Consider the following 15,541-nt stretch of genomic DNA (forward strand, 5'->3'; position numbering starts at 1 on the left):
GTAAAAATTTACATATATTTCCTATGATCATTTGTCATTATAATTAAGATATAAATTCAATAGGTAAAATTTCAAAGTAAATTTTTCTTTTGCAGTTGAACATGGTAATTATTGAGCCGATCACAGGTTCACTGGATGTTGATAAAGAGGGTAATAAATACAAGATTTCCAGTGTCTTGAAAATACCACAAGGTCGAATAACCGTCGATGACACTTTGTATATGGAACACGTTTTTAATATGAAAAATGATTTGAGTATTGAAACGCCATTTAAATATGCTTCTGAAATCAATTCAGCTTATGTCCTTCATGTCGAAGATAGTAACATTTTATTGGAGGTTGATTTAAATGTTTGCAATTACACATCATGGATCGAGGTAAGTAAATTATTATTAAACTTTCAGGCCTCGCACTCATCTACTAAAACATACTATTTACTACTTTTTTTACGATTTGCTACTATTTGGATACTTTTTTTTATTTTTTACACTAAAAGCTACTTTTTTCCATGTTTGAGAATTTACACTACTTTAAAATTGTTAATAGTTGAAGTAAAAAAATTATTTAAAAAAATGTTAATAATGTTATTGGAAAAAATTCAAAAAATTTTAATGAAGTTCTTTAATACGATTCAATTATTTTCACAAATTTTTCGTAATTCAATGATTTTTAATATCAATTATTTTTATAAAAAATTTCTCAAAAGAATTGAATAATTTTAAAAAAAATATTTATAAAATTCTTCGCAACAATTCAATTATTTTGATAAATAATAAAATTCTTCTCAGGAATTCAATTATTTTTCAAAAATTTAATAATAATTGTTGCAAGAATTCAATTATTTTTATAAATATTAAAACTCATCGCAGAATTTCAATTATTTTTAATATTATTTTAACTTAATTATTTGAAAAATTCAATTATTTTTACAAATAAAGTTTTCCACAAGAATTCAATTATTTAAAATAAAATGTTCATAATATTTATGAAATTTCGAAAAAATTAATTATTTAAAACAATGTTTATAAAATTCTTATGAAGAATTCAATTATTTTCAAAAATAAAAAAAATTTTCACAGAAATCCAATTCTTTTTTAACATTTTAATAAAGTTTTTCTCAATATAATTCAATTATTTTTATAAATAATAAAATTATTCTCAGGAATTCAATTATTTTTAAAAATTTTAACAATAATCGTTTCAAAGAATTCAATTATTTTTTAAAAAATTTTAATGATATTCTTTATAATTATTGAATTGTTTTCAATATAATTTTAATACAATTTTTTTTAAGGAATTCAATTATTTTTATAAATAATATACAATTTTTAAAGAAATTCAATTATTTAAATACAATTTTCATAAAAATTTTTGAAAAAAATCATTTTTTTAAAAGATTTTTTTAAATTCTTCTCAAGAATGCAATTATTTCATAAACTTTGTTAAAGTTTGGTGACAAAAATTCAATTATTTTCATAAATAATAAAACTCACCGCAGAATTTAAATTATTTTTAATATAATTTTAAATTCCCCTAAAAATGCAATTATTCTTAAAAATTTGAATAAAATTCTTCGAAATAATTCAATTATTTAAAGAAATTTGATATAATTTGTTAATTAAATGTTGTTGTAATTACATTTCTTGAATAAATTTAATTATTATTAAAAATGTTAATGTAATTTTATGTAAAAATTCAATTATTTTAAAAAATGTTGATAAAGTTCTTTATAAGAATTCAAATTTAAGAAATATTCGCAATTATTATTCAATAAATTTATTTTTTATTGAAATAATTGACTTCTCGTACTACTTTCTATTAAGAAATGATTTAGAATTGAATAAAATAAAATGATTAAAGTTTTTAATAATTTTATTTATAAATTTCAACAAATGTCTTGAAGCTACTTGTTGACACTTTTTTAAAATTAATTATCGAGTACGAAGTCTGAATCTGACGTGCTTCTAAAAAAGAAGAAGTAAAAAATAAATAAATATCAAACAAAAATAAATTTTTAATTCAAAATACAATATTATAATATAATTATAATTATACTTATTTACAGACTGGACTCTGGATGAATTACACGGTTCAAAAGGGTATCATAGACACGTGGAAAATGCATTTATTACATTTGACTTTCAAGACCCCATTACAATCCATAAAACATGTGGATTCAATTATTACCCTGGAAGTCGATGAAAATGATACTAAAGCCAACATGATTGTACGAAATTCCGAATCATTTATGAACATCTCCGGTTTTTTGGAGGTAATTTCTTCGTAAAAAAGTTGTCAATTATCCGAAAAATCTAGATTTATTACATTATTTTCCACTTGCAGGTAGAAGAAGGTTTCGTCGATTTAGTCACCATTGTTTACGTAAACACATCCGTACTTTTTGTTCCCAATACGAAAATTTCCCTAAAAAGAGATTTAACCGATAAGGAAAAATTGATAGAATTTGGCTTCGTTGTCAATAATGGAACCGAAAAATCAGTGAGTATAAAATTCAAAGCACCCTACAATTTAATTGTAATATTAAATATGAATCATCGCAAATATATATGAACAAATAGCAATTTTAAATTTCAATTTTAAATTTCAAATTTTTTACAGACGAATTTAAAGGCATCGTGGTGTGTGGAGAATCAAGATTTCCTAAAATCATCCGTAATTCTCGACACTTGGATCGATGTGATAAAACATATTGAAGTTGACATTTTATACAACAATACAATGAAGATCGACAGTACTTCAAAATTGAACATGTCCCTAAAACTTCCGTCTAACGATGAATATAAATTAACCGGAGAAATGAAAAACGAAAAAGTGACAGCTGATTTGCATGTTCCTTTGGGAAAACAGCATTTACAATTTGAAGGTACTTTAATACCTGTCAGGGAAAATTCATTTAATCTCGAAGGTGAATTAAAAAATGCCAAAGTAATTTACAAAGTCACAAGTTCCGTGTCACTCGAAAAGGATCAATTAACAATCGTTGAAGCAACAATAACTCCCGTGAATAGTGCAACAAAAAATACGAAATATTTTCTAACTTTGAAAAAAGAAAAATATGGTATAGATCTAAATATCAAGAGTGAAACACTAAATGGAACTATCAGCATGAATTGTATCAATGCCTTAAATTGGGATCTACGCTCGAAAATCGATACACTAAATAATATGAATAAATACGATAATTATCAATTAAATACATTCATGAATGTTCAAATTAATGGCAATGCGACATTGTTCGTTTATGTGAATACACCCTGGAAAGAATTGACTACCGCGACAATTGACGGAAATTTACTATTATCCAACAATGGAGGACACGTTCGTTTAAATCAACAACGAAACAACGAGGCGAACTTTATTTCACTAGATTGGAAATTGGAATCTTTGAATGATATGTTCATTAAAATTGTTGGCAATCAACGGTATGATGAAATTAATACAAAGGACGTGGTTATTCATTTGTTCCTCAAAAGTTCTGTGCAAGCCGTTCAAACTGTTAATACTGGTTTTGATATTGATATTGATAAACAACTTTGGAGATTGGCATCGAATGCGACGGTTACATTTTTCGATCAGGAGAATTTTGATGTTGTTTTAAATGCCTCTTTACCACCGCCTGAGAAAGATGATCATCAGTTCTTGTTTAGCTATCATGCGAATAAAGGGATTCGAAATGCGTCTTATCTTGTCAGTTACAAGACTTTGCGAAGTAATATTAATTACTCTTCAGATGGCTCGGTAAGTTTTTTTATTTGATATACAAATTATAGTCTAATTATTGCAATTATTTCTTTAATTGTAAGATTATTCAAAAACATCAATAACTTCTTTTTCGAATAAATATTTAATTATTATTTTTCCGTAGGAATTAAAATTTTACAAAATATTCAAATTCAAACCTTTTTTGAAATTCAGTAACTCATAAGAATATGGTTATAAAACATGAAGAAACCGATCACTCCGAGTCTTCGACTCGGAGCAATCGATTTCTTCATGTTTTATAATAATTATTAAAGATGACCGAATGATAAAATCATTCTTTTGTATTATATATGAATATTGCACTGTAACTTCCTCAAAAATATTTTCATCATTTCAATTCAATTATTATTTTCCATAATTTTAACTAAAATTCTTCTTTAAATATATTATTTTTAATAGTTTTTGAAAAACTACTTTGAGAATTTTTAAATCCATTTGTTTACAATTCAATTTTACAAAATTTCGATTATTCGGGAATTCTTTAATTAAATATTTTTATTTATTTGTTTATACAGCCGTCTAAAAAAACACGCTATAATACTTTTAATATTCAATTATTGTCTAAAATTTTAACTTAAATTAATTATTAAATCAATTATTATGAGAAAATTCTAAGGGATATCAATTATTTAAATATAAAAATAAATAATTTATTAAATAACTAATTACTTCTTACAATAAATTGAATTCTCCTTAAAGAATTTGATTGCAAATTTTTTAAAATAATTAAATTCTTTGGACGAATTTTAATAAAATTTTTTAAAATAATTACATTTTTCGAGGAATTTGATTAAAATTGTATTGAAAATAATTAAAATTTTGCCATGAGTTTTATTATTTATGAAAATAATTATATTATTGTGAAGAAATTTATAAAAAATTTATAATTGAATTCCTGCGACATTTTTATTATTTATAAAAATAATTAAATATTTTGCCAAGAATTTTAATAGAATATATTTGAAAATAATTGTAATTTCGACAAGAATTTTTTAAAAAATTTTGAAAATTATTGAATTTTTAAAAACAATTTTGCTATTTATAAAGATAATTGAAATCTTGACGAGAATTTTATTACTTTTGAAAATAATTGTATTTCGGTTAAGAATTTTGTTATTTAAAAAAATAATAGAATTCTTGTGATGAATATTATTATTTTTGAGAATAATTGAATTTTTCTATTTATAAAGATAATTGAAATCTTGAGAATTTTTAGAAAAATTTTGAAAATAATTGAATTTCTGTGAAGAATTTTATTACTTTTGAAAATAATTGAATTTCTGTGAAGAATTTTATTACTTTTAAAAATAATTGAATCCTTGTGATGAATATTATAATTTTTGAGAATAATAATTGAAATTTTGCCAAGAATTTTATTAAAATTTTTGAAAATAATTAAATTTGGAAGAAGAATTTTTCAATTCATAAAGATAAAATTGAAATCTTGAGAATTTTTAGAACAATTTGAAAATAATTGAATTTCTGTGAAGAATTTTATTACTTTTGAAAATAATTGAATTATTGCGAAGAATTTTATAAAATATTTTTAAGTATTTTATTTTTTATCTAAAAACTGGTCAATTCTTTTTTTAATATTTGAATTTCTGTGAAATTTTAATTATTTATGAAAATAATTGAACGTTTGCCTAGAATTTTAACAAAAAATTTTTTTAATTAACTCAATTCTATCGGAAAATATGATTAAAATAGTAAATATTGAAAATCATTGAATTGAGACAAATTTTTGAAAATAATTGAATTTCAAAGATTTTATTTCAAAGATTTTTTTAAATTTTGCTATTCATAAAGATAATTGAAATCTTGACGAGAATTTAAGATAAATTTTAGAAATAATTGAATTTCTGCGAAGAATTTTATTACTTTTGAAAGTAATTGAATTTTTGCAATTATTTATAACTTTTCCAAAATTCAATTTTTTTTAGTGTTTTTAACTAAAATTTTTCTGTAAATCCATTATTTTTATTAATTAATTAAAATACTTAAAAATTTAACTAATATCAGAAGAATTTGAATTTAAACTGTACTAAAAATAATTAAATTTTTGTGATGAGTTTTATTATTTATGATAATAATTGAATTGTTAACAAAATTTTTATTATTTATGAAAATAATGGAATTATTGAGAAGAAATTTATGGATAATTTGTAAATAATTGAATACATGTGAATTTTTATTTTTCATGAAAATAATTAAATGTTTGCGTAGAATTTCATTAAATTTCTTCAAATAATTGAATTCTTTCGGAAAATTTTATTAAAGTAGTAGATATTAAAAATCATTGAATTGAGGAAAATTTTTGAAATTTTACCAAGAATTTTATTAAATTTTTCGAAAATAATTGAATTTAGAAGAAGAAGAAGAAGTTAAAAAATTGAAATTTTGAAGAGAATTTGTTTTAATTTGTTGATTGATTTTTAATCTCTTTGCTTTAATTTTTTTTAGTTAAAAATGATCACCCGGGACATTGATGGACATTTACGATTCACTTGGGGAACGTTACAATCTTTGAAGACAATAAAAAATTTCATTAATGCAACGTTTGACGAGAAGGGAATGAATTTGAAATATTCTCTCCACACTCCAAAATACAAACAACAAGAAACTTTTGTTCTTCTCTTTTCCTATGATGCTGCACACGAAACGTATACTTTGATCGATGCCGATTTGTATTTACCAGCTGACAAAAAACTCGGTTCCACTCATATTTCATACGCGAGTCTCGTCAATGTCAACGGAACAATAAATGCGACAACTGCAATACCGAATTTCTCTTTTGTTGGTTGTGATTTCATCGTTTTAACCACTTTGTAAGTATATAAATTAAACTTAATTTTCAATTTTCTAAATTGCATTTTAAGTTAAATAATAATAATAATTTTAATTTGAAAAAAGTAATTTTCAAAATTGATTTTTCTTTCAGAAAACAAAGCAAGCGACTTGTGAAGGCTTTTTGGCCGAATAACACAGCATTGTTGGACTCTGATTACATGTATCATAGCGAAAGATTGGATTCAACTTTAGATGGTCATTTGCATTTGCAAGTTCCATTGAGTACTCGTCACGAAGGTCATCTCACTTACGGCTACAAGAAACGACCTCAAGTCACTAATGGTTATTCGAAATTATTCTACAACAATCAGGAAATATTGAATGGACAGTACAAATCGAAAAGTGAATCAAGAGCCGGTTTTGAAAAAGACGAAATTAAAATAACCGTCGAGAATATATTGAAACCTATCGGTATTTTCTACGTCAATCAATTTGAGTACAGCGGTGGTAATGAAGGCACGAATTATCCGACAACAGAATTGAAGAAAGTGCACATTTATCGTCTCGACAATAGTTCGAGTTTCAATGTCAGTGGTGAGTCGCGAATACACACAACTCACGACGGTCAGGATGTCTACTTGAAAGCAGTCCACTTCAATCGTACCGTTCAATTGCGAGCCGATTACAAAATTCTACCCGGCGAATTCGATCAAAACACCTGGTTGAGTCTCGCCGACGACGCCTGGGCTTCGTACCACATCAATATTCTCAATAAATCCGTAGAAAACATCGAAAATCAATTCATCGTACTTGGATTGGTTTATCCACAGAGAAATTTTACAATTAATGGCACGTACTTGATAACAAGCAACGAGTTACAGTCCGAAGCGCATCTTATTTGGAAACACGATCAAACGATTCCACGTATTCTTGGCTCAGCATTTCACTGGAAGAATATATCGTCAAATTGGAATTCACTTCAGCAGCAGGCGATTTTCAGCTTGAAACATCCAAGTTTCGAGAAGGATATGACAATCACTGGTCAGATTATTAATCGGGATGAGAGAGATTTATTCAATGCGGCATTTATCGTTGATTACTCGAAGAACATTGGCAAACTTCTCAACGTATCGGCAACTATACGGGACGAAAGTGATTTACCGATTGATCGCAAATATACCTATGCAATTTTAGGCAATCATGATGAAATTAATTTACATCTTGATCTACATGGGCATGTTCTTTTGCATTCGCCAAGTATTCTCGAAACTAAAAATAACGTCGATTATCAACGTGGAAATTCTGAGAAGGAAACTGGAGAATTATTCGGTCGCATTAATATAGCAACAAATGAGATTGAAATAAATCGTGAAAATACCGATACACAATATTCGAATAATAAGAATGTTAAGTATCTTTGGGCTCGATATCATGGTGACTATCCGGTTTATACCCTAAATGGAAGTGTTATTAATTCGCCGGAACTTAATTGCACTGGTAATTTATTCTTGAATTTTAGTGACAAACTCACTTGGATGATGGTGAATTACACACCTGGTAAGATGATAATTACAGAAATAATTATTTTTGACAAATTAATTCTCTCATTAACATTGAAAATAAATATTTATTATGTTAATGAAGCAATTCATTAACATAATAAATTAATAATAAATTTTTTTTAAATTAAATTAATTAATTAATAATAAATTAACATAATAAATATTTATTTATTATGTTAATGAAAGAATTCATTTTTACTTTCATTATTCGAAAAATTTTAGACTCTTTATATAAAATGAAATAAATTTTGGACAAATAAATTTATAAATGAAAGTAAATTAAGATGGGATTAAATTGATTTTAAAAATGCCTAAATGTTTCAGATGCTGTAGAAAGTCTGAGGATGTACGGCGATATTCCCGATGTGAGGAATGCTAAATTTGACATTTGGAGAACTTACGATGAAGATCTTACCATCTCGGACGTTACCTTCTATTTACGATTGAATCATTCTCGTCTTGTCACATCAACTTTGCGTTGGAGACCTGATTTGAGGGCAGACTTATCGGTAATTTTGGTTTATTTATAATTTTTTCCAACTTTGGACAAATATTTGTGACGAAGCAAAATTTTAAAAGTCATTTTTCTTATCTCTTTACTTTCACTGAAAAAAAATTTTTTTTACATTTACGGATTTTTTATGTAGAATTTATTTGAAACGTAGAGAATTACGTCTTTATAAACATAGAAGAATATTAGTTAAAAAGACGAAAAAAATTAAATTTTGGAGAAGTTACATAATATGATTGCAGGAATTCAATTATTTTCAAAAAAATTTTTAAAATTCTTGTCAAGATTTCAATTATTTTTATAAATAGCAAAATTCTTCTATTAAAATTGAATTATTTTTAAAAATTTGTCTCAATTCATTTATTTTCAATATCTACTATTTTAATAAAATTTCCGAAAGAATTTCAGTTATTTAAAAAAAAATTTGACAAAATTGTGCGCAAACATTCAATTATTTTTTTTAAATAATTTAAAATTTAACAGAAATTCAATTATTTAAAAAGGATTGACAATTTTTTCGAAAAAAACAATAATTTAAAAAATTTTTATGAAATTCTTCGAAAGAATACCTACAATTGTCTTGATAAATATCAAAATTTTTTAGAGAAATTCATTTATTTTCCGGAATTTTAATAAAATTCTTTGCAAAGTTCAATTATTTTTCAAAATGTCAGTAATTTTCTTGTCAAAATTTCAATTATTTTGAAAAATAACAATTATTTTGAAAAATAACAATTATTTTGAAAAATAACAATTATTTTGAAAAATAACAATATTCATCACAAGAATTCAATTATTTTCAAAAGTAATAAAATTCTTCGCAAAAATTAAATTATTTTTATAAACAATAAAAATCTTTTTAGGAATTTAATTATTATTTTAAAAAATTTTAATAAAATTCGTCGAAAGAATTCAATTATTTAAAAATTTGTCGAAAAAATTCTTTATGAGAATTCAATTTTAAGAAGTAATAAATTCTTAATTAAATTATTTATTTTTATATTTAAATAATTGATATCTCTTAGAATTTTCTAATAAATATTGATTTAAAAATGAATTTCAGTTAAAATTTTAGATAAATGAATTTTAAAAAAATTAAAGAGTGAATTTTTGTAATAATTGAATTTTGAAAAAGTTTCAAATTAAAATCTTTGAAAATCTGTATTTTTCATACTTGTGACTAACAATTCTGTATGGAATCAATGTTTTTGAAAAAGTTTAGTTGAATTTTTTTTGAAATTAGTTGAAGTTTTTATTTTCTAATATTTTATCTAACAATTCTGTATGGAATTAATTTTTTTGAAAAAGTTTAATTCAATTTTTTTTGAAATTATTTGAAGTGTTAATTTTCTAATATAGATTTAATTGAAGAATTTCCGAATAATCGAAATTTCATATAAAATTGAATTGTAAACAAATTGATTTGAAAATTCTTAAAGAACTTTTATAAAATTATTAAGAATAATTTATTTAAAGAAGAATTTTAATTAAAAATTTTAGAAAATAATAATTGAATTTCAATAATGAAAATAATGATTTTATCACTTGGTCTTTTTTATTTAATATAAAACATGGAGAAATTGATTATTCCGAGTCGAAGACTCGGAGTGATCGATTTCTTCATGTTTTATAACAATTCTTATAAGTAATTTAAATTCAAAAAGGTTTGAATTTAAATTTTTTGAAAAATTTTAATTCCTACGGAAAAATAATGATTAAATTAAATATTTAAAAAAAGAAGTTATTGATGTTTTCGAATAATGTTACAATTAAAGAAATTCGTAAATAAATGTAACAGAAAATTTTTTTGAGTATCTAATAATTTTTGGAGTGATTCAAAGTCTTCTTTAGGGTCATTACGTTTAATACAATTTTTCTTATTGTTTCACAGTAATAATCTAAATTTTAATATTCCTGAGAAAAATATTATTCAAAATTTTAATTTTCAGCGGTTTATTAAAACTACTTTAAGCGATATATACGAGCGTATGAACAGCGATGTTGATTTCTGGAGGCACACCGTTAGAACTGAGACAATTAACGTTATGTCTCAAGTTTGGGACAATGCGAAAGAAGACATGGACGAATTTCTTGATGACTGGAGGTAAAAATCATTATTTTTCATAAAGTTATCGTAATTAGTATTATTATTACTATTATTATGAGTATTATCATTAGTATTAGTAATCAGAAATCGTAAATTAAATTTATGATTGTAAATTATAATCGTAAATTAAATTTATGATTGTAAATTACAATCGTAAATTAAATTTATGATTGTAAATTACAATCGTAAATTAAATGTATAATTGTAAATCATCATATTCTAATTGATTATATTATGAACTAAACAATTCAATTCAAAATTATATTTAATATTTAAAAAAATTTAATTGATTCAATGGAATAATTTTCAAAAAAATCCCATTCTTTTTCAGTGAGTTGAGAATAATAGAACAGGATTTCGACGCTTTGAAAATCTACCTAAATAATTCGTACAATGCAAATGATTTCTACGTAAAGGACATTGTTGCCCTCGGATTTTACGTTATAGACGAACTTTCATTGCGGAGTCACATTCAATCCCTACCGAATCTCCTGAATGAAATATGGGAAATTATGGGCGAATCAGGTGAAGCAATTCGTAATTCATTACTCTGGATAATTGAGACTATCAAGAATGCCTATAGTAAATTATCGGAAATTGTGAGCGCAATATTAAAGGGCGATTCCGTTTCGCAAATTGCTCACATTGTGGAGAATCTCATTGAGAAATACGATTCATTCATCAAAGATCTTCACGTTTCATTCATCAAGTACATTGAAAATCTTTGGAATAAAATTTCACATTCAATCTCTCAGCAATGGTACAAATTTCTCCGTCTACTCGAACCGATGTTTATACGTGTGATTCATTATTTGGAGACACTTATTTGGAAAGCGAGCAAGGAAGTACTTGATTTTCTCTACGATCGTCGAAATGAAATTATCACATCGCCTTATTATGATCGTTTCACAAATTTCACGCAGGACATTGATAAATTTTACCGTGACATTAAAGCTAATGATATTATCACCAATATTCAGAAATATTCAACTATACTGATAAAGTTCATTAAAGAACGTTATTTTACGTTTGTACCATTTGGAAAGGAATTGAAGGATGTTCTCGACGAAATACTCATGGAATTGAAGGAATTGAAAAAATTACCATCGGTGCAATATACACTCGATAGAATTGAACAAGTTTACGTGAAAGTCAGTGAGATTTATGAATATTTCCAAGTGCGAAGTAAAATAGAGGCGACGATTCGATTAATTCATTCAAAATTAATGGACATTAGTCAAACGGCACTGCAGGCGGAGAGTCGTTATCGAGAAGCGAAGACTAAATTTATATTTGATCCGAATCGTGGTTTAATGTGTTTCGAGCAAAAGCTTCCAATGTCTTGGCACGCTTTTAATCAGACACCGGAATTTCAGGAGATACCCGAATATAGAGCAATCACGGACGTGGGTTCTTATTTTGCCACATCGAACGCCACTTTCTGGACTTTGTATTATCAATTCAAACCCTACACGGAACCTTCGAATTGGTTCCCGCCATTCAAAGGTGAATTTTTCTATTCATCTTCTTGTCTTTATTATTTAATTAAATTAAATAATTATTAATATATTAATATTAGGACTAATTATTCAAGATTAAATTAAATTAAATAATGAAATAATTATAGTTAATTCATTGTTTTAATTAGTTTAATCTTTAACTGTCTTTAATTATTTTATTTACTGATTAGTTTTAATTTTTCAGCTCATGGAATGATTGTTGGTGCTCAGAATCTTATTACTTTCGACGGTCACTTTATTCAGTTTGCTGGTTCCTGTACTTATTTACTTGCACGTGATTTTGTCCGAGAGCAATTTGCTGTTTTGATTAAATACGTTGAGGATTCGAGTTCGGAAAATATTACACACCAAATAATTGTATTGTTTGGAAAACAATCGGTAGTTGTGGACTTATTTAAAGACGTAAGTTTAAATAATACAAAACCTTCTATTTTTTCTATTTCTGACAATAATTTCCTTCTTTAGTAACTTAATTCTTGAAGAACTATGATAAAATTATTATTCACAAATTATTTAATGAATAATTTTACTTAACTATTTCAAAATTAATTGAATTTTAAAAGAGTTGCGTTTACAATTTTCATAAATTTATAGATGAACTAAAATAAATTTTGGAGAAATTACAAATGATTGCAGAAATTTAATTATTTTCAAAAGTCATAAAATTCTTCGCAGAATTTCAATTACGCTAAAAATTTTTTAAAAATTCTGTAAATGTTACAATTATCTTTATAAATAGCAAAATTGTTCTTCAAAATTTAATTATTTCAATAATTTTATTGTCAAAATTTCAATTATTTTCAAAAAATTTTAATAAAAATCTTCAGAGAAATTCAATTATTTTCAAAAGTATTGAAATTCTTCGCAGAATTTCAATTACGCTCAAAAATTTTAAAACATTCTAGTCAATGTTTCAATTCTCTTTATAAATAATAAAATTCTTTACCGAAATTTAATTATTATCAAGAATTTTAATAAAAATCTTCAGAGAAATTCAATTATTTTTGCAAGTAAAAATATTCATCACAAGAATTCAATTATTATCAAAAGTAATAAAATTCTTCAGAGCAATTCAATTATTTTCAAAAATTATTTTAAAATTCTAGTCAAGATTTCAATTATCTTTATAAATAGCAAAATTGTTCTTCAAAATTCAATTATTTTCAAAAAGAATATACAATTTTTTCGAAAAAATCAATTATTTAAGAAAATGTCATAAAATTTTTCTAAAAAATTCAATTATCTTGATAAATGTCAAAATTATTTCCAGGAATTCAATTATGTATTTTCAGGAATTTTAATAAAATTCTTTGCAAAATTCAATTATTTTCAAAAATTTTAATAAAATTCTTGGGAAAATCTTAATTATTTTCAAAATTTTTCCTCAATTCAATGATTTTCCATATCTACTTTTTTAATAAAAGTTTCCAAAAGAATTCAATTATTTGAAAAAAATTTTGATAAAATTCTACGCAAACATTTAATTATTTTCATAAATGATAAAAATGTCGCAGGAAATCAATTATTTTTTATACAATTTTAATTAAATTCTTCGAAAAATGTAATTATTTTTAAATATTTTATTTAAATTCGTCAAAAGAATTCAATTTCAAGAAGTAATTAATTATTCAATAAATCATTTACTTTTATATTTAAATAATTGAATTCTCGTAGAATTTTTTTCATAAAAATTGATTTAAAAATTAATTTCAGTTAAAATTGTAGATAATAATTGAATATTAAAAGCATACAGGGTGGATTTTTAGAAATAATTGAATTTTGAATAGGTTTTAAATTATTAATTTTGAAAATTTGTATTTTTCATACTTTTAACTAACAATTGTGTAGAATTAATTTTTTTGAAAAGCTTTAATAGAATTTTACTTGAAATTATTATTTGAATTTTTTATTTTCTAATATATATATATGCAATTGAAGAATTTCGAGTAATCGAAATTTTATTAAATTGAATTGTAATCAAATGGATTTGAAAATTCTCAATGAACTTTTACAAAATTATTAAGAATAATTTATTTAAAGAAGAATTTTAGTTAATAATTCTAGAAAATATGAATTGAGTTGAAATAATGATTTTATCACTTGGACATCTTTAATTATTGTAAAACATGGAGAAACCGATTATTCCGAGTTGAAGTCTCGGAGCGAGCGATTTCTTTATGTAAATAAATATAAATTATTAATAATATTAATTCGTTTCAGACTGTAAGCATAGCAGGCACCGATAAATCACTCCAATTACCCTTGGAACTGGAAAATGGCACCGCATTTGTGTATCAAGAAGAAAGTATTGTCATTATCGAACGCAAAGATAAGCAATTCAGATTGGAATGTAATTTGAAGTACGATTTTTGTAAACTCGAATTATCCGGTTGGTATTATGGAAAAACGGCTGGAATTCTCGGTACAATGAACAATGAACAAATGGATGATCAAATGGCATCGGACAAGACAATTGTCACTGACGTTGGAAAATTTGCTCATTCCTGGTCGCTGGAGGGAGAAGAATGCAGTAGCGATAAAAATCGAGCAATTGTTCGCGATAATGGACCAAAACAATTTTGTCAAGATCTCTTTGTCAACAGAAGTTCTGATTTTGGTTCATGCTTCAATGTAGTGAATCCTCAGCATTATTACGAGATTTGTCTGAATAGTGCAAATGAACGCGAGTCTTGTACAATTGCAATGGCATACATGCATGCGTGTATGTTTTACGATACGTATTTGAGAATTCCAGATAAGTGCACTACATGCTTCATGAATGACGGTACCCACGTGCCCGAGGGACAATTCACGAAACTCGAGGGAGAGTCATTTTTAAAGTCAACTGATATTGTGTTTATTGTTGAGGCGAAAGAGTGTAATGAGGATGTTAGAAGAAATCGTAGTCTTGATTTTTTGATAACACAGTTGAATAAGGAACTTAGTGATCAAAATTTTATTGATAATCGTTGGTCACTTGTTCTTTTCGGTGGTGATGGTGTATTCGATCAACCTAGAAGTTTGATTCTTGATAGTCAAATTTTCACGAATAATTCTTTGAAGTTCGTCGATTATTTTAATAATATTCCAATTGGCGATGGCAATCATGACGTATTTGCGGCACTTGGCTTTGCAGCACAACTTGTCTTCAGGCCAGGAGTTTCGAAGACGTTTATTTTGCTCCCTTGCACGCATTGCGATCCAGAAAATCAGACGGTGAGTTTTTTTTCTTTTCAAAACAAAAACCAGGGTTGCCACGCTTTTGCTC

The 15,541-nt window shown here is 25.0% G+C and overlaps 1 protein-coding gene across 2 annotated transcripts in view; it reads left to right on the top strand.

The window, feature by feature from the left end:
• The window catches only part of LOC122512844 (apolipophorins), a 33,902-nt gene that overhangs the window by 15,873 nt on the left and 2,488 nt on the right, over positions 1 to 15,541 (top strand). For both annotated transcript variants that reach the window (XM_043628943.1, XM_043628942.1), the window contains exons 15-25: positions 96 to 377; positions 2,066 to 2,272; positions 2,344 to 2,499; positions 2,620 to 3,759; positions 6,247 to 6,611; positions 6,725 to 8,130; positions 8,460 to 8,644; positions 10,596 to 10,750; positions 11,085 to 12,259; positions 12,458 to 12,675; positions 14,494 to 15,489. In XM_043628943.1, coding sequence (XP_043484878.1) covers positions 96 to 377; positions 2,066 to 2,272; positions 2,344 to 2,499; positions 2,620 to 3,759; positions 6,247 to 6,611; positions 6,725 to 8,130; positions 8,460 to 8,644; positions 10,596 to 10,750; positions 11,085 to 12,259; positions 12,458 to 12,675; positions 14,494 to 15,489 — 6,285 coding nt within the window. The remainder of the gene's footprint in view (positions 1 to 95; positions 378 to 2,065; positions 2,273 to 2,343; positions 2,500 to 2,619; positions 3,760 to 6,246; positions 6,612 to 6,724; positions 8,131 to 8,459; positions 8,645 to 10,595; positions 10,751 to 11,084; positions 12,260 to 12,457; positions 12,676 to 14,493; positions 15,490 to 15,541) is intronic.

This window comes from Leptopilina heterotoma, unplaced genomic scaffold (assembly GCF_015476425.1).
Source record: "Leptopilina heterotoma isolate Lh14 unplaced genomic scaffold, ASM1547642v1 Lhet_128, whole genome shotgun sequence".
Classification (NCBI taxonomy): domain Eukaryota; kingdom Metazoa; phylum Arthropoda; class Insecta; order Hymenoptera; family Figitidae; genus Leptopilina; species Leptopilina heterotoma.